Source organism: Sander vitreus, chromosome 12 (genome assembly GCF_031162955.1).
Source record: "Sander vitreus isolate 19-12246 chromosome 12, sanVit1, whole genome shotgun sequence".
Taxonomy (NCBI): domain Eukaryota; kingdom Metazoa; phylum Chordata; class Actinopteri; order Perciformes; family Percidae; genus Sander; species Sander vitreus.
Genome location: NC_135866.1, coordinates 28,483,631 through 28,506,570, shown reverse-complemented (window position 1 = coordinate 28,506,570; position 22,940 = coordinate 28,483,631). Strand labels below are relative to the sequence as shown.

At 40.2% G+C, this 22,940-nt stretch overlaps 1 protein-coding gene across 1 annotated transcript; it reads right to left on the bottom strand.

The window, feature by feature from the left end:
- Window positions 1–326: 326 nt before the first annotated feature.
- On the bottom strand, window positions 327–22,710 carry LOC144527147 (WD repeat-containing protein 37). The gene is made up of 14 exons (XM_078265051.1): window positions 22,573–22,710; window positions 20,933–21,100; window positions 13,019–13,115; window positions 11,939–12,034; window positions 11,728–11,792; window positions 6,505–6,640; window positions 5,987–6,058; window positions 5,620–5,664; window positions 4,698–4,774; window positions 4,349–4,586; window positions 3,687–3,828; window positions 2,464–2,598; window positions 1,970–2,084; window positions 327–1,702 (listed from the first exon to the last, which is right to left on the bottom strand). Exons 2-14 carry the CDS (start codon window positions 21,068–21,070, stop codon window positions 1,571–1,573), a joined length of 1,488 nt encoding a protein of 495 aa, XP_078121177.1. The 5' UTR covers window positions 21,071–21,100; window positions 22,573–22,710; the 3' UTR covers window positions 327–1,570.
- Window positions 22,711–22,940: the final 230 nt, after the last annotated feature.

Genomic DNA, 22,940 nt, shown 5'->3' with positions numbered 1-22,940 from the left:
GTCTCAGTCCATTCAGGCTGGATATAGTTAAACTAACTAATAAAAACACCACATAGCTTCCTTTAATGGAAGTCACCGCCTCTCTGTTGGAATAAATTGTGTTTTTTTGTAGCTTTATACCGGCATAATTGTTTCCTTTCTTACAAGTCATAAAGAAGTGAGTTCCTACTTTTAACAAGCTTGTTCAGGTTCAGTCTGAAAGCCATCCAGAACCATGATCTGTAGTATAACACAGTGCTAACAACATACAAGCGTACGTATCCACACTGGAGAAAAACCGTACTAGTTCTAACACAGCACTAGAGCCCGATCGATACGTTTCTGGATAAAAAAAAATAAAAAAAAATTATCTCTCTCTCTCTCTCTCTCTCTCTCTCTCTCTCGGAATATCGCATTTTTAAATCACCAAATATTTGTATCGATATCGGCCTTAAAAATCCTTTATCGGTCGGGCTCTACACAGCACCACTGCCAGCACAGGAAATGCTTTTACTCACATTTTTTTCAGGTGGCCACAGAAAAGAAACAAGCAAATGTCAGTTCCTTTATCAGCCATCTAGATTTTTACTACAAAATAAGACCATTATTTGCCAAAGTGTCAACAATCCTACCAGCCTGACTGTGTTGACTATGTACATAAGCTGCAAATGGGGGGGGTTCTTCTAAAACAGAAATGAAAAGCTATAAGTATTTTCAAAAAGGTGCATTACTTATCTCCTGAACATCTGAGCTCAGCAGAACCGAGCAGATATGTGATGTCCGGTTTAAAAGTGTATTATAGATGTTTAGCTAAGAATTTTAGCGTCAATTACAAGAGTGAGTGCTTCTTTCTTGTGCTATTACTTTGCACCAACGTTCAGCAATCTTAACAATCAGGACAATTAAGAAGCTAAATGGCCAAGTTATCACAGATTAACTGCTGCAAACACCAAATTGATTATATCAAACTAGTGGGGTTTTCCTTTAAAGCATCAGATTCTTGTTCAAACATAAATCTGCTGTTAGTGGCACAGATTAGATTTGCTTAAATCAGCATCTCACTAATCCAACTCTTCAGCGTCTGCTTTTTTTTGGGGTTTTTAACAAAGACGACGAAGCCTATCCTATGTTACGTCTCTGTGCTTTTTATCATCAGTGGTTCACAGGTTGTTTTTTTTTCATCTTTTGGATGGGGAGGAATCGCTTCCACGCAGAAAAACCACACACACATGTGATCTGTGTATATTGGTGGTGATGAGTTTAAGAGAGCGTAACAGATGCAGTAGACAGATTTTTCTTTCCTGCTCTCCTCAGTCTGGGGGAGGTCAGACTTCAGGGAGCTTAAAGTGTCAAAAACTGACCTCCTGTGAACTCAAAAGACAGCTGTTAAAAGTCTGTAATTTTATCTGTCATTGAGCGATAGCTGAAGTTACATCGATTACATCATGCAACAAGTTTTCACAGACAAAAAAGATAAAATTTAACTTTTTTTTTTTTAAAGCCACCTTTTAGGCCCGCAGGATGTGAGTGTTTGATGCTCCAAAGATAGACTTTGGGTGGAGTTTCACAGTAAAGTGACAGTAGCAGGTGGTCATTTCTCCTGCAGCAGGGCGGGGATGTTGATGTTCCAGCCGATGGCCTGCCGGTCGAAGCCGCAAGTGAAAAGGTTGCAGGAGGTGTTGTCTTCACACCAGGCGGAGCAGCACACCATCCGACGGTGACCCTAAACCACGACATACAACACAGAAACTGTTCAACACTGAGGACATGTGAGGGGTTGTAAGACCACAAAGTAGTCTGACGACGATATATTCTGAATTTCTTACCGATTATTAAATGGTGCAAAAGTTGCTGCAAATATAAAATCTGTTGTATAGTACAGATGAATGATGACCTTTTCCAAATGGTCATTTTTAGTGTGTGAGTGTGTGTGTGTGTGTGTGTGTGTGTGTGTGTGTATTCAGAGGTCCTTCCTCCTCCACTGACTGACCTGTCTGTTGCTTCGTGGGAGCCGAGCCAGTCGCACCCCGGACATGTCGAACAGCCGGACCTGCCGATTGTCGTGAGGAAGAGCGATGATTTTCTGGTTCACCGACACGCTGATCCTGGACACGACAACAGCAGGATGAAAGGGATCAAACTGCAACACGTGGTACTATATCATAACAGCATGAATTAGGATTATAATAAGTTCCAATGGCTTTGAAAGAAAAGGCTTTCAGCTACAATGCTATTACAAAAAAAAAAAAAAAAAATCAGTGTGCTGTTATCAGGAAAATTAAACCCAATTGAAGCAGATATCTAAATCAAAACAAAAAAGATCCTATATTATGAATATTAGTTGTGTAAAAGATTAAATCATAAACAGTTCATTCCATTTAGCTTCCTCTGCGTGTCCGTCACTAAATGAATACAAACACTGGAGAAGCTGTATATCACTACATCACTATAACACATCTGTTGGCTTGTTTACAGCTCACAGACCTGTTGACAGCGGAGTCAGTGCGGATGGTTGCTATGGGCGACCTCATGTTCTTCAGGTCCCACACTTTGACCGTCCGATCGTCGCTCCCAGACACCACGTTGTCGCCCACCGTGAACACAGCAGACGTCACCGTGCTGCGCAGGACAAGAAGACAATGTTTAGACTGAAGGTGAAAGAAGAGCGGCAGCAGCAGCCTGGACTGTAACAACTTGACTGTTAAGAAGTTTTGTTCTCGCCGTGTTTGTTTGAAGAACGCAGTTGTAAATGGCAATATTTTTCATTCAGTATTTATCGAGCTGAATACTGAGTAAATTGTTTCATACAGTAGAAGATTACTTCAAGTTTCTCCTGTGTAGCAGTTACAACTAATGTTGTATCACCCCCCCTGTGGCACACATTACAATTACATGTACATTTTAATTATAGTATATTTAAATTTTGTTTACTTAAGTATGACAAAAATACATAAAGAAAAACAAAAAGAACACAAAATAATGACTGAATGTCAAAAGAGATTATAGCCATAACTAAAAGCCAAAGCTCATTACCCTTCCCACAATACAAAATTAACAAACTTCATGAACAACACTGCACTAGAGCCACAAAGATGAAACCATTAGTTGTCAACTATTACTTTTGATGAATCAGTTTGAATCATTTTTCATGGAAAAAAAAGCTAAAATTCTCAAGACATTTGAGGACGTCATCTTGGGCTTTGGGAAAGACTGATCCACATTTTTCACCATTTTCTGACATTTTATACACCAAACAACTAATCGATTAAGTGAGAGAAAGAAAGTCAGAATTATTTTGGGCTTTTCCGCCTTTGATTTGACAGGACAGCTAGGTGAGAAAGGAGAGAGAGAGAGAAGGGGGGAGGACATGCAGGAAATTGTCACAGGTCGGATTCGAACCCTAGACCTCTGCGTCAAGGCATAAACCTCTCAGTATATGTGCGCATGCTCTACCCACTGAACCAACCCGGACACATCCCGGGTTCAATTTCAGCCTTGGTACCTTAGTTGCATGTAATACTCCTTTTTCTGTCCACCATTTCTACACTGTCCTCCGCCAAAATAATTATAATTAATCAAAAATGTTTTCAATAAACACTTTTGTCCCGACATACATATTTTAAAAAAAAATCTAACATCCAAAACGGAATCATGGAAATGACAGGAGAGTGGAAAAGATGGCGTGCGTGCGTGCGTGCTAGACTGACTCAGTGTGTCCCTGGAAGACGTTGACAGAGTGGATGGACGGGTCTCTGAAGTCCCACAGCCTGAAGGTGGTGTCTCTGGACGAGGTGACCACCAGACGCTGGGTGGGGTGTGTGCAGCAGTGGGTCAGCTCCTGGTCATGACCTGAACACACAACGAGAAAATCTCTCCATTTAAAAATGACCTTTTGTTGCATCCTTAAAAACATTTTCATCTTTTTCTCATATCTACACCTCCTTTTCTACAACCTAATGTATCCGGCAGCAGGGTGGTTGATTCCACAGTGATACCCCCGGTTCAAGGCTGACTTGTTGGGAGACAAACCCCTGAATTTCTCCCAGCTCCAAGGTGGTCAAGGAGAGTTGCTCATTACCGACCAAACTGATACACTGAAATAAAAACAGCATCTGAAAATATTTCCTTGCAGCATTATCGAGTATTAAACACTCCCAACTTTAATCTAGTTCCCTGTGAAAGTAATACATGGTAGTAAAAGGTAGTAGTAAAACATGACAAGATTAATGTGTCTCCACTGGAATTAAAAAGATGGAAAAATAGAGTTCACACACACACACTAGAATACTGCATACATGATGTTGGAGTCCAAAAGTGTTATAATAAACACACTGAGCACAGTAACAGTGCAATAGTCGCTTCATCCTACCAGTGAGTGAGTGGACCAGCTCTGAGGTCTCCACGTCGTACAGGTTGGCGGCCCGGTCCCAGGAGGCCGTCACAACCTGTTTGCCTCCGACCAGCCAATCAGCGGCGATCACCACACCCTGATGGCTGCGTAGAGTCGTGGTCGCCACGCGGACAGAAGGACAGTCGTTTGGACCCTCGACCTCGACGTCGGCCTCGTCTTTATCCGAAAAGTCCACGTCGTCGTCGCAGGGCGTTTGCTGCAGACAAAAGAAATCAAGTTTCAGAAACAATAAAAATTTCAAAAGAGAAACTCAAATCAGTAGCTCAGTAACGCACACTATCACGTTTGTAGTGCTGTTGACGCTTACACTGATGTCAGCAACTGGCTGTGGAGTCGGCAGCTGCACCATGTATCTCCAGATGTGAGCCGTCTGGTCTCCAGAGGCTGAGGAGGAGAGAGATGGGGCAAAACCAATATCAGAGCCAAGATGACCCTCCCTAAAAATATCATTGTATGAAAGAAGTGTGTAAAGACACGCCACCATTTATGTCCACAGTTCTACTTTGAGGTCAAAACTTGTAGTAAAACATTAAAAATATATTTTCATAAATGAAAATAATTGGAAAAGAAAAAAACATGTACGTGTGTATGTGTGTGTGTGTGTGTGTATGCATGTGCATATGTGCGTGTAAGTATGTATATAGGCATGTATGTATTTATAATATATACATTGTTCTTACTCTTTTTGAACATGGAAATGCTTATTTGAATCATACGACTAATTTTGAAAGATACAGTATGTTTTCTGAGGGTTCTGTTTGTGTTGGTTTTCTTGCCTGTACTGAAATGTACATGTTCTTATTTATTTATTTATTTTTTAACATGTTCATGTTTGAAATGTTGTTGTAGATGTTGAGGTTCATTTTGACACACATTTCAATCTTACGCCCATTCCAGGTTAGGCTACAAGAGGTTTTACAGCTTCTCAGTCATCCAGGTTATAGTTATCCAAGGAAGGTTGAAGAACAAGGGCAACTGGACCGAAAGTCTTCTTCAGTTTAGTTCTTCAGTTCAGAAGTGAAGAAGTCTCTCGGATAAGAGACAAAACGTCTTCGAGCAGCTTTAACCAAGTGCAGATGCCCTTGTTTTGTAACCTTCCTCGGATAGCTCTTATTTTGATATGTGTAAGTTGATTATTCCCGCTGTGGAAGCCCTGCAGCTGCTGCAGTAAAGAAATAAACAGAAAACCACCTGATGTGGCTGCTAAGGACGTTTCGGTGGATCTTTACCTGTTAGAGCCATCTGTTCAGTGGGGTGGAACTTGATCGAGTTGACTGCGGAGACAGAGACATACAGTAGATGTATTACATCACGCCATAACAGACACTATTGTGATAGTACTTAATCCTGACCTTCAATTTTCTAATGGCCGCTACCAATTAGCCTTCATTTGATAAGTTTAAAATAAATTAACATTTTGAAGAGAGCATCTATCTAACTTTGTAACAGTAAGGGCTGGAGATTTTCACTTCAGCAAGTCATCATGTTGGCAAACCTTTTAAAACGTTCCCTGAAGCGAGGCTCTGTCTGTGAGGACAGTCTGGTGAATTTAATTAGATCTATTTTTATACTTGTACTTTACATTTCTGACTCTACCTGATCCTTGATGGCCCATATATTTGAGGAGACACTTTCCCGTCTCAATGCTCCACAGCATCGCAGAATGATCTGTTGAGTATGGATGGACACAAAAGAGGGAAAGAAAGATGCGATTTAGAGTTAAAGCAATTTTACTACTGTGTACATTCAAGTGTGTTTTTTTTGGTTCGGGTTTTACAGATTGTTTGAAGTTAAATCTAGCATGAAATTAACCGTTTTCTCAGCGTGGAATTAAGATATGTATTTAGATTTGACAAAATAAAAAAAATTTAAAAAAAAAATGGACAAGAAGCCTTGACATTTTCAACATTGACAGTGTGAAAACCAGGAAGACTGCCATTTGATTTAAGGGTGGAAAAAAAAAAAATAACTTAGAAATAAAATATTCTTCAACATAGGAGTTTCAGAGAGCAGAATAACAAGATGTGTTAAAGACAGAAAAAAGATTAAGCCAAAGAGAAAGCAAACAAGTAAAAAAAAAAAACATTTGAGGAAAAAAAAAATGAGTCAACTACCTGCAGATGCAGTACCGAGCACCACAGGTTGTGTCCTGGTGATGCTCAGGTCCCAGATGCCGTCTCTGTGGCCGACATACTCCTTGACCAGCTGGCACACCGCTCTGGATGTGGTCGCTTTGAAACTGGACACAATCTGACACAGACATCAAACTCACGTTAACACAGAAGGGAAAATCACAGTACTGAACCTAACAGGGTTCCTACACACTTCTCAAAACAAACGGCATCTTCTACACGTTTTATATCTATGCTTCTACATCCGTTTGTTGTGTGGGTATTAACACTGACGTGTTTTAGTATTGTCACACTTGGAAATTGGCATTTTGGGGGGTTAATAAGAACCAACAGTGATCATTTTTAGAGACAATTAAGGCCTCTTATTTTAAAAATCATTCTTTATCAAATTAGTGACTTAAATATTTAAAACCGAAGTATAATAAAATCAAATTTAAAGGTTTCACATTTTCCCCACACTCTTTCCTCATTTTTACAAACATTTCAAGCCCTGGAAATGATGCAATTCTAATTTTTCAGACTTTTGCAGAGCTGTGTAGGAACCCTGGTCAGACAGAGGGAGGAAGCGGGTCAGCCGAACTGAAGAGCTGCTCAGCAGGGTCCGTGTAGTATGCCAGGGCTAAAGAAGCTTTGGTTGTCAACAGCGTTATTCATATCAGTCCTGGGTTCAAGAGGTTTTACCTCCCCAAACAAAATCTTTATTGGCATTTGTTTTAAAGCTTTAGTGCGTAACTTTTTGACTTTAAAGTGCCCATATTATGCTCATTTTCAGGTTCATAATTGTATTTTAAGGTTGTACCAGAATAGGTTTACATGGTTTCATTTTCAAAAAACACCATATTTTTGTTGTACTGCACAGCTCTCTCTCACTGCGGCAGATCCTCTTTTCACCTGGTCTATGTTTTAGCTACAGAGTGAGACCTCTTTTCTTCTTCTGTACTATCTTTGATTGCACTCGCACATGTGCAGTAGCTCAGATGTAGATCATGTCAGCTAGCTAGCTCCATAGACAGTAAAAGAAAGGCTGTTTCTCCAACTTCGGTCAGTTACAAGGCAGGATTAGCTGGGAGACTTCTAAATGAGGGCACACATGGAAGTAGTTCTTTTGTAGATTATGGTGAACTTGTGTGTGTTGTAGCAGTGCTTTGCTACTGAGAACGAGTTAGCATGCTAGCGTTAGCATGCTAGCGTTAGCATGCTAACGCTGCGAGCTAACGGTTGCGGTTAGCCAGCTCGTTTCGGCTTGTGACGTCACAAGCCGTGCCGATTTTGACCAGCTCACCCAGAGACTGAAGGCAGGACACATTCAGAAACCGTATCTCACTCAGAACAGCATGGATGGTGTTTTTTCAAAGTTTGTATGCGTGTGGAAGCACCAGAGACACAAAAGAACACCCCAAATCCCAGAAAAAGTATTTTTTTCATAATATGGGCACTTTAATGAACGTCCGTTACATTCAAGCCATTGCCACAAAGCTGATTAAGACTATCAGCTCCACACAACTCTCTGTATTTCTCAGTATGACTATGTTCAGAAGATAATGACTTCTTCTGAAGAGTCCATCATGTTTTTTTAATCCTCCGTGTCCTCCATGGCTACTAGCCACTGTGGAGGAGGGGTGAGGGTGTGTGCGCGATCACGGAAGGCTTGCATCATGTGGACGCGCCGACAGTGTTGTCATTACTTAGAATTCCTCATGGGGGCGACAGAAACTACGCACTATAGCTTTAAGCTTGTTTTTAATCACATGCTAGGTGGGGTCGCCACCAATCTGATGCTCCAAATGCTTTTTAAACAAACATCAAAGACCAGTCAACCCAGATCTGGTATCAACACAAATGCAGAAACATTAAATATCAGTACTGTAAACTGCATTTCTCATACCAGGATTACTATAAATGCAAAAAAAGAAGAAAAAAAACAAAAACAAAAATCTAGAAGAGGGAAAAAGAGGGGGCAAAAAATACTGTGTTACGGTGAGACAAAAAATTGATCAGTAATAATTATCGGTTGTATCAAGGTTTGGTCGAGATGTTTACGTTAAAGATAGGGATGATACAAACTGGACCCTCGGTTCGTTTTGGAAACAGACCACTAAATAAGTTCCAACTGAAAGGAAGCAGGAGAGCATAAAGAACGGCATCATTCATGTGAAAAATGTATCTCAGGCTACACATACAGAACATTTCCGTTCATTTTTCTATCGTTAGGTATTAAATCAACAAATTATAGTCAGACCGATAGAAGTGATGCTGCAGACATGATGAAAAATATCATTGCTAAGCATGGTGGGAACCAGTGGTTGTTTGCAAGCATTACGGCAGATTGTCTCGTAAAAAGAAAAGTAAAATTGCGTCTTTAAGTTTGTCAGATAATGCATAACGCAGTGTGACAATGTAAAAGTGACAGACGACTCTGGATGGACAGTAATTTGTGAGAATGGGGATGAATCCAGAACAAAATGTTTTCACTGAAGCAACTGGCTGCATTTAAAAAGAAGAAGCAACAGGGACTGGAAGGTTTAAGGAAACGCGAAGCATAGCAAAATAAGCTTTAAGTAACTGGCTGAGTGGCGGATCTAAACGCATCCAGCAGGTTAACACTCTACAGTTCGTAGCTTCAGTGTGCAGTCTGGCGTAGCCACATCAAGATTCAGCTTGTTTTACAATCAATAAGTCAGTTAAAGGGATGTATTTTTCAAATCAGAACAACTTTAGTTACACAAACAACTAGCAAAAGTTAGCACGTGATAGAAGTTTAAGTAAACCATTATGTTGGCTGATTTTAGCTTTTTGTAGATATAAATACAAAAACTGCCAGTAGAGAAATTTCAAATATAAGACTGAGGTCATTTAGATTGATCCATTACATAGTTTGTCTGCCAGTGAATATTTATTTTTTTTAAAGAATTTTTTGGGGGTGCCTGGGTATCTCACCTGTTGGAGCGCGCAGCCGCGGGTTCGGTTCCAACCTGCGGCCCTTTGCTACATGTCATTCCCCTCTCTCTCTCTCTCTCTCTCTCTCTCTCTCTCCCCTTTCAAGTCTAAGCTGTCCTGTCCAAAATAAAGGCCAAAAAACCGCAAAAAAAATATAATCTCTTTATTTTTAGGCCTTTATTTTGACAGGACAGCTTAAAAGGCAGTTAAACACCAACCAGACGGCCGACCCTCGGCAGAAAAGGCAGTTGGGCTGATCAGTCTCCGAGTTGGTCAAAAAAGTGTCTCAGAACACACCAAAGCGAAGAGACGTATTACGTCTCCATAACAGCAGGCGGCGCTAATCTGTATTGCCGCCCAAAAAATTAAAACCGCCAGCTGATTGGACGAACGCGTCACGTGGGTCTGGTTTCTCCAGAAATTCACAGCCAGACTGTCATGGCGGCTCGTTCAGAATACGAGCTCATACTGTACTAAAATAGTTCACTGAAACGCGTTTCTGAAAACATTTTAAGCGAGAAATAGGCCGTGCAGTTGCTGAATCTGTCTTCATTTCAGATCAACAAAGGTCAGTTTAAAAGATTTGTCAGATTTTGAGAGGCTTAGTCACACTCATCCCGCTTGCCATTTCCGAGTCCCGACTGCCCCGTCTCCGACTGAGCATGTCAGGTCGGCCAAAATGAAGGCCGACGGCTCCTCCAACGGACGACGGCACGGAACACACCGAACAGACTCGAGTCACTGACCTCGCCAGACTGTTCAACGGCCGATTATTGGCTTGGTGTGTAGCTGCCTTAAGGGAGGGAAGGGGAGAGAGAGGGGTATGACAGGCATCAAAGGGCCGCAGGTCAGATTTGAACCTGCGACCGCTGCGGTCAAGACTGAGCCTCTGTACATGGTGAGCTACCCAGGTGCCTCTACCAGAGAATGTTTTAACTGACTGAACTAAAATGTACCTCTCTGTATATTCTGTATCTTGGGCACAACTTCTTAAAAACCAAATTCAACCAATCTTTATCAAAAATGTTTGTTATACGTTTCTATAGAAAAAAATAAATAAAAATAAACACACAAAAAAGGTATCAACTACTCAAATCTTAGTGAACGTTTGTTATTCTTAAAAGGATTCAAAAAAATAAAAAAAAGCAAAATCTGATATGGCTGTGCACTTTTCAGCAGACCACACACACTGCCTCGAGCAACGATCTAAAGCAGCCAACAAATGCTCCTCCACCTTGAGTATTTTATTAATCAAGGCGCAAAAAGGCATTTTGAGGCAACCGCTGCTTCATGTTAAAGATGTCTCCGTAGTGTACCATTATGTGAATGCCAACAAGAAGCTAAATGAAAACCAAGGAGGTGCAAACTGAAGAAGCCTGTTAGTGAGATAATAAAGTCGTGTTTTATCTCACACCAGAAACTGATAGAAAAGCTCAAACTCCTACATTTGAATGACCAAGTCTCTTGGGGAGGGAGTGTCGACCCCCTGGCTGGGCTGTTCATGCATATTGGCACACAAGGGGGAGAAAGCAACAAGTTTACCCATGAGTCTCCACCCCACAACTCCCAACCGGTTACGCTGAAGTTGCGGGATCCACCTACTCTGGCATGGCAAGAGTTTGAACGCGGCTACGAGCAAAAAAGGTGAAGAAAGACAGCAGTTCACTGACGAAAACAATGAAGCTGATTTATTCACCTAGTAGAAGTCAATGGACAGTGTTCTCAAAGCATTTCATCTTCAACAATGCTTTGATACAAGGTACCCCCGGGTTCCCACAAGTTACATTTAAGACTATTTAAGACCTTTTTAATATCATTTAGAATGAAATTTAATACCAACTTCATGAACATACTGGCAAAAGTATGTAGGATATTATGGAATATCAGAAAGGGTTTTAGGCTATGAAAATAGGACTTGAACTTAATACAACATTTTATTTTAGTACTCGATACATACATGCTTTGTGATAAAACAATGGAGTTAATCTTATGAAAAGACAATACAAATGTAAGACCTTTGTGAATGATTAAGACTTTCTAAAGAAATTTAAGACTTAAGGCCTTATTTTTCGAAAGTTTTTCTTTTAAGACCCCGTGGGTACCCTGTGATGAAACCATATGATAAATATAAACACACACCTATGCAAACAGACTTTAAATCTATAATATGTACAACAATGATTAAACAATTTCTGGATACTTTCTCAACAAATCTTATTCCATTTTTTTTACAATGGCAAAATGTTTTTTAAATAAAACGGTGTTTACCTTGCTTGTGGAAGCCTTGTAGGTCGTCTTTAGTTTTTGTGACAGCTGGCTGGTGCTATGGCTCGCTGTGGATTGTCAGAAATAATATAATTGATAATAAAAAAAATGAAAAAGTAAAAAAAAAAAAGTAATCATGTAGACATTTCACTATATACATGCCATCTGAAATGCACATAAACCTGATGTGAAAGGAGAGTGAAATGTGTCCCACCTTTTGTTTTCAGTGCTCCTTTGGCTAAATCTGCCCCTTCGAAAGTCTGCCCTTCGGCAGCCAAACGGTCATTCAGCGTTTCGATTTCTCGGCGTACTGAGAGTCAAACAGGTCACATGTTAAAAGTCTGACAGCAATAAGACCAACTGCACTCTGAACCGCAACACAGCACGCGTTTCACTGCCATCGACGGCGCCATGTTCAGACCAGGTTACTTGGGAATTATAGGAGCTTTGTGTTTATAAAAGCCTATCAGAGAGGCTCAGGTCAGAAAATAAACACGCTGTGTTTGTGTTAGGTAGCTGGCTAACAAGTCTAGTATAAGATACTTGTTCCACGAGCAGACATCATGGGAGATCCTGAAATTATCCTGCTCAAAATCTCTAAAGGATCAGACCAAAAATAAGCAGTGACACCAAAAAAATACTTGTGCTTGTAATTGAATTCATCATTTGGTTTATAGCAATGTTGTTACTTTACTAATTACTGCAAATGTAAAACTGAATGCCATTCTTAGCCGTTGTTTTAATAGCAAAAAGAATCAATGTGAGAATGACTTTTTCCAAAGAATTGTTTAATTTAAGAGACTCGTCTACTTTTATTATCTTTTGTGAATGTATTCTTGCTCTTTAATGACGTAAAACATTTCTCAGTCAAATGCTACATTATTTGTCACAAGAACAGGTAGCATGATTAGTCTTGCTTGATGGTATTTTAATTACTTTGTTTTTAAACTATGTTACGCCTTTATAATATGTTTGTCTTCTCATGTATCTCAATTGTATATTTGTTGTTGTTTCTGCCTATAAAGTACTTTGAATGACCTCTGTGTATGAGAAAGTGTTCTATAAATAAATTTGTCTTGCCTAATTGATTTTTGCAGCTCCAAGGTTAGAAAAACAGAAGCCGTGTTTGACTAGATGCGGAAATGTGGTTAAAAACAAATGCTTCTCTTCAACAATTACAGTCAAATTGCCCTTCAGCAAAAGCACTTAGCGGGAGTTTGTTCCCGTCTAGCTGCACACATAAATGCAGGAGACCGCTTTAGCATATTTAATTTAAAAATGCTTATTGACTTACATTCCAGGTTTTCTATGTAGAGGTTTTCAAACTCCCTCTCAATCTGACTGAACAGGTCCAGCAGATTGCTCCTCAGAGACAGAGGCAGTTTGGAGTCCTGCAGGGAGACAAAGGGAGCACATGAAACAACCTGGAAACATTGGCTCATCACTGAGGAGAGAAGCTGGAAGTGTGTGTGAGGCTGGTGCTCAAATACTGGGTGTTAAAAAAAAATTAAATATGGATAAATTCAAATCACTAAAAGGTCAGAAAAAAATAACTCAATGTCCAAAATAAAACTATGCAGTAAGATAAGATATTATAGAGATGAGACTGAAGTATTTGTAAGCCTTCACACAAAACAAGTTTATTATTTGGCACCACCAATACAAAACGTACCACTGCAACAAAAACCCAGACGAAAATACTCTTATCACACAAAAAAAACCTTGAGGAAGGAAATAAGAGTGAACTTGTGTTTCAGGCTCCAACAGGAAATAATCAATAAAAAGGGTTACGAAGCACAGCCTTACAACCAGCAGAATGTGTTTTTGGACAGCCTACAAGCAGGCTTTAAACTGTGGCCTGTTGGCTTGAACAAGCAAACACGTAACATTAATTCCAATGTACCACCGTGCAATGTTTCAGTTAAAAAACACATTATGGACAAGATCCCATTGAACTTATTGTTACCAGGCACATTTAAGTATTCAAAACTCACCTATTGCTTGTGGTATCATATGTACCATATCATTATATCATCATCATCATATATATTATCTCAGGATCAGAGATGTAAACTCAACAGTGAGCAGGAAATGTTCAATGAAAAGCAGATACTCTAAATTAAAAGCATATAATAGCTGACATACCCATCTTTTTAAAAGACGCTCAGTATGAACTGATTTTTTGTCCGTGTGCATGCAGCAAGGCACTCAATACTAGTTTACAGTATAGTAAGTCCTCCTGTGATGACCATAGTCCATTACTTTATTTATATAAACAAGGAGTGAACGACAATAAGTTGCTGATTTTGTGCCTCAAAACAAATTAAAATGAGATACTCAATACATGGTTAAATGAATGGTAATTTCTCTTTTTTTCTCCCTTGTTTATTTATTAGTATTAACATACAGTAGAACAGCATTCCCCCTCATCAAGCTGAAAAACAACAGTTTCAGGAATTCAACTTAACTCTACATACAGACATTTATTTACCCACGAATCACATTGACCAAAAGGTTGAGAATGGAAGCTACAAACACAAAATAAATGAATTAAATAGAACTGATAGTGACACAAATAAAGAGAAAAATAAGTACATAAATAAATAAAACTTAAATGAAATAAACAACTAAAAACATGTTACATCCCGGTGTCGGAATCCTCTACAGTGAAATACAGACAACCTTTACACCGTTTAGCGTTAGCTGTCAGCATTGTAACCGCGTTTAATCCAGCTACTAGCTAGCGGTAGGCTAACGTTAGCTGCTGTCGAGTATAGTGTTAACTAGCGTCATTGGCAGCAATGTTTCCGTTTCCTGTAACGTCTGTTTCAGAGCATCAGAGAGAAGTGCAGGCATATCAGTGGCACCAGAATGAGGCACCGAAATCTGCGTTGCTATTCCTGCAGCAGCAGGATGTGTTACGAGGAAGTACGGCAAAATAGTAGCCTGTTAGGCATGACGCAAAGCCGAGTGAAGTGAAAATAAATTCACGGCATGCGATTAATACGATAAAAAAAAAATTAGCGCATTATGCTCGGCCCTTAATCACATCGCGATTAACGCGTTAATGCTGACAGCCCTAGTTTAAACCCATTAAAAATAACACTGATCGACACCAATTCTTTAAAACAAAAAACTATAAAGCCTACTTATGAGTTACAATGCAATAAATCGGAGTAGTAAGCTATTACAGTAGCGAGTAGTTTTTACACATCTGCAGTTCATAAAATCATTTATTGTGTCAGAGTCAACAGCACAGACACAAACAAGAAGTGGGCCATGTAACGGAAAAGCACTATTAGAAAACATAACTATGCTTTTATGAGCCGATTGTCCGCGTTTAGTTGTTGGCAAACAACAAAACACGGCAAGCAGACACCCTTAAAGCCAAAGACGGAGCTTGTGTATCCAATGTATCAAAACAAATATAGCAGCTACAGGTTGTCTGATTAAGACACAATAAGTTACACTCTCCCCTCTTGGGAGGCGTTTTTGATAAACTGAATATAAACCAATGCAATGAATCAAATTTTTATTGCGATTTTGGCTCCCAACGATCACAAAAACTATTATTGAGAAAAACAATTATTCTGCACATTGCGATTTGCAAGTACCTTATTTTGTCTTGTGATCTGAATGACACGCACACGTTGGCCCCTCCCCAAGGGTAAACTCACTTAGCCAACATATACAATATATATTTTTTATTCTAAGAGCAATTCAAAAACTTCAACTGGAAAAGTATTAAAGGAAATTTCACATTTCAAGGTGTTTTCACTGTTGATTTGTTTAACCGTTTCCCTGTTCAATAAAGGCAACATATTTCCAAAAGTCAACGAGTAATCGTGTTAAATAATCGTGATTTTAATACTGACCAACATAATATATTTTTAATAATCGAGCAGCCCTCGTTTGCAAACGTGACATTAAAACTCCAAAGACATTCTCTTGTTTGTGAGCCTGTTTTACAGAAATTCCCACTCCAGGCCACATCTCCTCAACGCTTTGTCCAATCATAATGAAACGGCTCAGCGTGTCTTTGTACCTGAGTGCAGTGTACTCTGCATAACGCACTCTTGGCTTGGGCTGAATTGCTGCTCGCAGCTACATTTTCTATAGAAACCAGTCAAGTGTGCCGTTAGCATTCACAGGCTGATGTTGGCAGCAGAAAAGGTTTGTGCCACAGTGCACACAGAAAACAGAAAACACAGGGAATGTGCATATGCATGTTGCATAAAGCCTTGCATACGTCTGCATGTGTCTTGAGCCCGTCTCACATCTGGAAAGACAGCAAACCGTTCAGACACATGTCTCACGATGTTAAACTTACAGAACAGTTAAATCTACTTTCTCCCACCATCTAAAATCAGAAAGACTAGGTTACTAAACTGTCCAATGAAACAAGAGAATTCGGAGTCATTAGCAGGGCTGGGTATGGTTAAAACATCTTCTATACCGGTGCCGATACCGAGACTTTGATACTTCTCGGTTTACGGTACAAATCTTTTTTTTCCAGCTCCTTTAGATCAATAGACTTTTATTGATCCCAAAATGGGAAGTTTCGGTGCTACAGCAGCAAAACATAAGACGAGGCATTTCTTCAATACTCGATACTATGTAGGAAATTTGGTCGGTGATCCTAGTCATGAGTCATGTAATCTTGGGTTACAAGCCCTGATTTGTTTGGACGGTGTGGATGGCAACTCTACAAAATACAGCCGAGTCTACTCTTCTCCAGCATATCATCTGCCAGGCAGGTCAGCAGCTGTTCCACACTCCAGCCGAGGAATATCTTCCGGTGTTGGCCGGGGACGATATGGCCCTGATCTGCCCCCTAGTGGATATACTTAAAGATTATTTTTTGGGGGCTTTTTCCCTTTATTATGAGTGACAGTGGATAGACATGAAAGGGGGAGAGAGATAGGGGATGACATGCAGCAAAGGGCAGCAGGTCGGATTCGAACCCACGCCGCTGCAGGCCTCAGCCAACACGCTTACTGGGTGAGCTAGAGGCCGCCCCAGTGGATACACGTTTAATCTTCTAGGTACACGCAAAGAACGCAGGCAAGTCGACGCGTATGCACGGTTAAAAAGCTAGTATGTCTGAGCCTTAACTGTTGCTGGAATATGAAGAACATCATAGTTAAAAAGAAAAAGTATATAGTGATTCAAAACAAAGAAATCAATTTCAGAACCGCCACACAACACCAACTCTGAGCTCTAATCAAACCTAAACTACAGCTTTAAAGCTAGCTCTAAAAAAAACTATTTGAGGAGTCACACTACTGTCTGAAACACCTAAGACTTACCTCCATTCTCATGAGGGATTCCAGATTATCAGAGGACTGGGACCAAAAAGGACCAGAGTGAAAAAAAAAAAAAAAGGTCATGAGGAAGGGATTACACTGCTTGCACCATGTTGGGTTAGACACAGCTCCTTGCAAGTGGGCAAGATCCAGAATAACTTTATGGTTACTGGGTGTACGTGATTATTTATGTTCAACTGTAGATCATAAATTCAAGATAGCAATAATAAACCCTTTTTCTTTCATTTAGGGTGTTAAATGTAAAAAGGAGTAACCTCCTCTAAACATCAAGAGGAATCTTCATGATTAATAGTAGCATGGTACATAAACATATCTAGAAAAGTAAGAGTTAATCATTTAATCCACGATCTTATTTTTGCTCTCACAGAAGGTTTTACCTCGTGTAAGTGTACCGGTGGGGAAATCAGTACAAAAGGTAATTGGTCTCATTTCTTCATATGGTTGTATGCCTTTTTCACAGCCAACAGTTTGACTTTTTCATAGCAGGAGAAGCACAGGTGCTACTAATAACACTAACGATGCCTCTGTCAGACGAAGCAGTTAAAAAGAGTTCAGCCATCGCTAGTCGTATCAGGAGACCTTTTTCACGGCAGACATGTTGACATGTCATAGTAGGAAAAGCACAGGTGTATTCCAAACCATTAATGATGGCTGCATTCCACTTAGGAGAGGCCCTGGTATGGTGCATGCTGACTCACTGAAATAGCTTACTGGGACACTTGATGGAAGTGAGCCATCATTAAGGTTATCAATCTCAGCTGTGCTTTTCCTACTATGACAAGTCAACATGTCTGCTGTGAAAAAGGTCCATAGACTGAGGTTTAATGTCCAAGTTCTCTCACTGCAGTTATACCCAGGAAAAAATGTATGTTAATCTATATCAGGTTATGTGATGCAGACCCCAAATTAATGGAAAAGCTGTAATTCACCTAGTTTTGGCACGTTTATTAATCAAATAGAGCTGTTGAAACCGTTATTAGGAACTAGATTTGGACTCTACAGACAGTAATACAGCTTCCCTTAACCCACAGTCCTGTTAGCATTTGTGCAAATTCAAGTTTAATTGTTGTTTTAACCATTAAGCGCTGAGACGAAACTTTCTTCCAGGTTAGGGCACAGCACAGCAAAATGTAAAGAAAACATCAAAAGTGCATCAGAAAACTGACTGCAATAAAAGTTATGAGTTTGAGTCCAAATAAAGCGACTATGGCAAAGTAAAATTGTGTTTATGTTAACTGTTAGGTGCTCATATTATGCTCATTTTCAGGTTCATAATTGTATTTAGAGGTTGTACCGGAATAGGTTTACATGGTTTAATTTTCAAAAAACACCATATATTTGTTGTACTGCACATTGCTGCAGCTCCTCTTTTCACCCTGTGTGTTGAGCTCTCTGTTTTAGCTACAGAGTGAGGCATCACACTTCTATACCTTTTTTGTTGGGAGTCGCACATGTGCAGTACCTAGGTAAGGACTACTAGCCAGTCAGAAGCAGAGTATGAGGTCGTGCCCTGACAGTAACTAGGTAAGGACTACTAGCCAGTCAGAAGCAGAGTATGAGGGCGTGCCCTGACAGTAACTAGGTAAGGACTACTAGCCAGTCAGAAGCAGAGTATGAGGGCGTGCCCTGACAGTAACTAGGTAAGGACTACTAGCCAGTCAGAAGCAGAGTATGAAGGCGTGCCCTGACAGTAACTAGGTAAGGACTACTAGCCAGTCAGAAGCAGAGTATGAGGGCGTGCCCTGACAGTACCTAGGTAAGGACTACTAGCCAGTCAGAAGCAGAGTATGAGGGCGTGCCCTGACAGTACCTAGGTAAGGACTACTAGCCAGTCAGAAGCAGAGTATGAGGGCGTGCCATGCTAGCAGCTAGGCGAGCATTATAACGTGTGTTCCAAAGTGACCACGTTTGTCTCTGAAGTAAAGGCTGGACTACAATAGAGCTGTTTGGAGCAGTTTGTGAACAGTGTTTTCTGTTGGAGATGGTAAGTCCCTTTGGGGGGGACTTTGGGCTTTTTCACTTTGTAAACCTATAACATGCACAAAAAAGATATATAACACGATAACGGAAAGGGAAAAAGCCAAAAAGCTGAATATGAGCACTTTAACTATGATTTCATGTATACTTGATCTCCAGTTAGCATGACACAGCAAACCATGCGACCTCTCTTTTGGTTTATCTTATAATAATAATAATAATAATAATAATAATAATAATAATAATAATGATGGCTCTGGAGGAACTATGGGGGCGCCGTTAGAACCTCAGTTGTGTTCAGGCCGTACAGATTGGCAGGTGAAAATTCACCGAGCTTAAGCACAGAATAAAGATATGATGGATACTTTAGTTTACATCTAAGAGGAATGTAGCCAATCCTTGATTCAGTGTCTCTCACTCCTTTTTTTTTTTTCCATCGTGTTTACCCAGCATCCCTGGAATAATTCAGTTCCTTATTGGCCAGATTGAAACCCAGCAGGTCTCTCGTTCCTGATGCCGCGTTCCAGACACAATTTTTAGCCCGTAAGTTACGACTTCAAGTCACGACTCACGACTTGGTAGCGTTCCAGGCAACACCGTCAAAGCTGGCTAGCTAAACACTGGCAGGGTTCAGGTTAGGCTACCTAACGTTAACGTTAGCTAGCGGCTACCTAACGTTGACGTTAGCTAGCGCTAGCTGATACTAGCGATTTCTAGTCGGCGACATATTTTGGGCTTCATTTAATAAACATAACCTGTAGTAGCACACACTCGTATGTGTATTGTTTTGATTACAATGTGCAGAATTACTTTACGTTGCCTATTTATGCATACTTATTTCTATTTCTCACCGTTAATCACAGGCGTCTGTACAGCATCAACAGGGGTCGCCATTGTTGTTTATGTGTGTGTGACGTCAAAAACTGTAACTGGGAGTACAACGATCTGGTACGAGTTCACGGGGAGCAAGTTACGGGTTTGACTGTCGTTCCAGGGCACTTTCACGGGGAGAAGGTTGTGAAAACACGAGTTACGGGTTGCCTCGAACGCAGCATAAGAACCAGGAACAAGCACCGCTGATCTAAGCAATCCCCCTGAGCAAAGTGCAAATCCCGTTGCCTGTTCTGAATCCATCTGTTTTAACCACTGAGTTAAAATAACTTTACAGCAATCATGCTGTAATTGTGGCACGCTTAAGTCGGCAACAATATTATAAACCATTATGTCCCCTCTAAATGGGTGCATCAAAACCTAATTGGCTTAGGCTTACAACAAAAGTGCCTACGGGGGCTAGCAGCAACAGCACAACAGTTAGCAAGCTAATGATGACAGACAGGAGGAGTCTGACACTTCCAGATGAGCAGCAGGAAGTTCAGCTTGGTATATCTAGTGGTTTTCTTGCCTAGAAGTTATGACTATTTAAATACTTGCTTAACACTTTTTCCTGGTGATTTTGTGTATTTGTGTGTGTGAATGATAGGGGGCCGACCGTTACTGTTTTTTCAGGGCCGATATCGATACCGATTATTTGTAGTAAATGAAACCGTTAAGGGATATTTGGAACCGATATGCATTTAGGTAAAAATGTACATTTTGGAATGTTACAAACTCCAACACAAAAGTTTGTTTAAATGCTTCAGGCAACTACGTAATAAAAATATAACACTAAACATAATACACAGTCAAAGAAATAAATACAAAAATAGCTTCCTGAAATCTAGACATGCTAATAGCTTATTGCAAGTGTTGTAGACTGCTTAAAGCACACTTTTTAATAATTACCTTTATCTGTGATCGGTAAAATAAAACACAGATACAGATTATCTGCAAATTGCCAAATATCGGCTTGGATAATCGGCCAGGCTAATAATTGCTGGTTCCCAAGTAAATGAGCGAGTCGTCACCTGTCCCTCCAGCATGTCTCTCTGCAGGCCGGAGCGCTCCTGCTCGGTGCTGTTGGTCCGGCGGATGGACAAGCTGTGGGACTTCCTCTTCTGCTTGGCCTGGCGGGCGGCAGCGCTGCTCCCACTCTCCACAGGCATCCCTCCTTCCAAACCTGATGTAATCACAGTCTGAAAGTACAACATCAAAAGGAAAGAAGGTGAAACTGGAATCAAGACAACAAAATCCTGGTGGGAAATAATCTGGGTGCGAGTCCCTCACCCAACAACTACACTTGGCAGCGTGTTGTATTTAGCAGCTTCCTCGTGTGAATGTGTGAAATGACAAAATGAACAAGTGTGAGACAGAGTGTTGCTGTGCGTACGCGCTCATTACACCCACAGTGGGTACCTTAAGGTGAAACATGAGAGATAACTGGAATAGAAACTGAGAAGTGTGCAACAATAACAGAACCGTTTCTTCCTATATTTTGCTGGAGAAAGCTGAAATGTTCAGCTATGGGGCAACAAAATTACTTCAACAAGTCTAGTTAATGTTCAACACATTGGACTGTAAAGTTAACGGAAGCTACAACTATCGTTTTAAACAAGCATTTACACTGTTTAAAATGGACTGCAACAAATTATAATTTACAGTGAATCTGTCGGGTATATTTTAAATGATTACATTCATCAATTTAGTTGATGAATTTAGCTGAAAAAGTCACAAAAATGTGAAAAATGCTCATACCAAAGTTTCCAAAGCCCACGGTAACATCCTAAAATAGCTTGTTTTAACCAACTAACAATCCAATCAAAATATTTGCAACGTAAAGATGTAACTAACTAATGATTATCTTTCTTTCACACATTATCATACAAACTGCTAAATAACTAATGCAATCTCAAAGCCTGTAGATTGTAAGTGTTGTCATGATCCATTACCTTAAATGTATGTCATAAATAACGGCAAAGAAAATAATGCAAGTCTCATATTTTCTTTTCCTAACTTGAATTTCTTTAAAAGGCATAGGCCTACTTGTAGTGACACACAGGATTCAAAATGGGTGCTCGATTATTGAAAGAATCATAATCACGATTATTTTGGTCAATATTGGTCAAAAATCGATTCATTGCACAGCCCTAGGACTCAACTCAACTGGGTATCAGGATGAGACAATGTCATTGTCATGGACGCTCATATCACAGTAATGACCTAACATAACATAAGCCGGGCTCCAGCAGTCACAATTATTTGCCCTTTGCCACATAAGAAGGTCTCTGGACACATGAGTCACCGGCGAGCCTTTTAACAAATGAAGACAAGACGTTTCTGTCATCCAAGCTGCCTTGTTTAGCTGTCAGATACCTTGGCTGGTAGTTATAGTTCCTCTTGTTGAGGGCAATGAAAAAGACATTTAAGATACATTATGTTGCGGTGCATTCGGAGGAAAATACGAAATAATGAATACAATTCCCTGGCTGTACGTGAACGTTAACATTAGCACGTCTAGACATTTGTAAGCCTCGTTACAGCGCGATGCTCAACATAGCGTTAAGCTAAGCAAAGCTACCGTTATCCCCTTTAGCTGATGATGGTGCCAAACATGCTAATGGGCTAACGGGTAAAACAACCTTCCCAAACATAGAAAAAAACAACTTACCAGAAAGTCTACATACACAAAGTTTTATTCCGGGATACTGTGATAAATGTCGCAGTTTCCAACATGTTCGTCAATGTGTGAGAATGCAGCGCAGTTTTTTTGTGTGTCCAGAATCCGTGTTGACAGTTGACGACCTCCGTTACGTGAAAAAAAGATAACGAAGCCAATTCCGGCCCGGGGTTTTTCACAATAAAATCTAATTGTAGAACGTGAAAAGCCCAACATACTCTATTCTGAAAGGGGTTAGTTTATGGTCTTCTTGGGTGTTACCACACGCCAGCACCTTAACATATCAACTATTATAGGTTTTTAAAAATAAACTGCACATTACTGTTAATTCGGCATAATAAAAACCCTTCCAAAGGAAT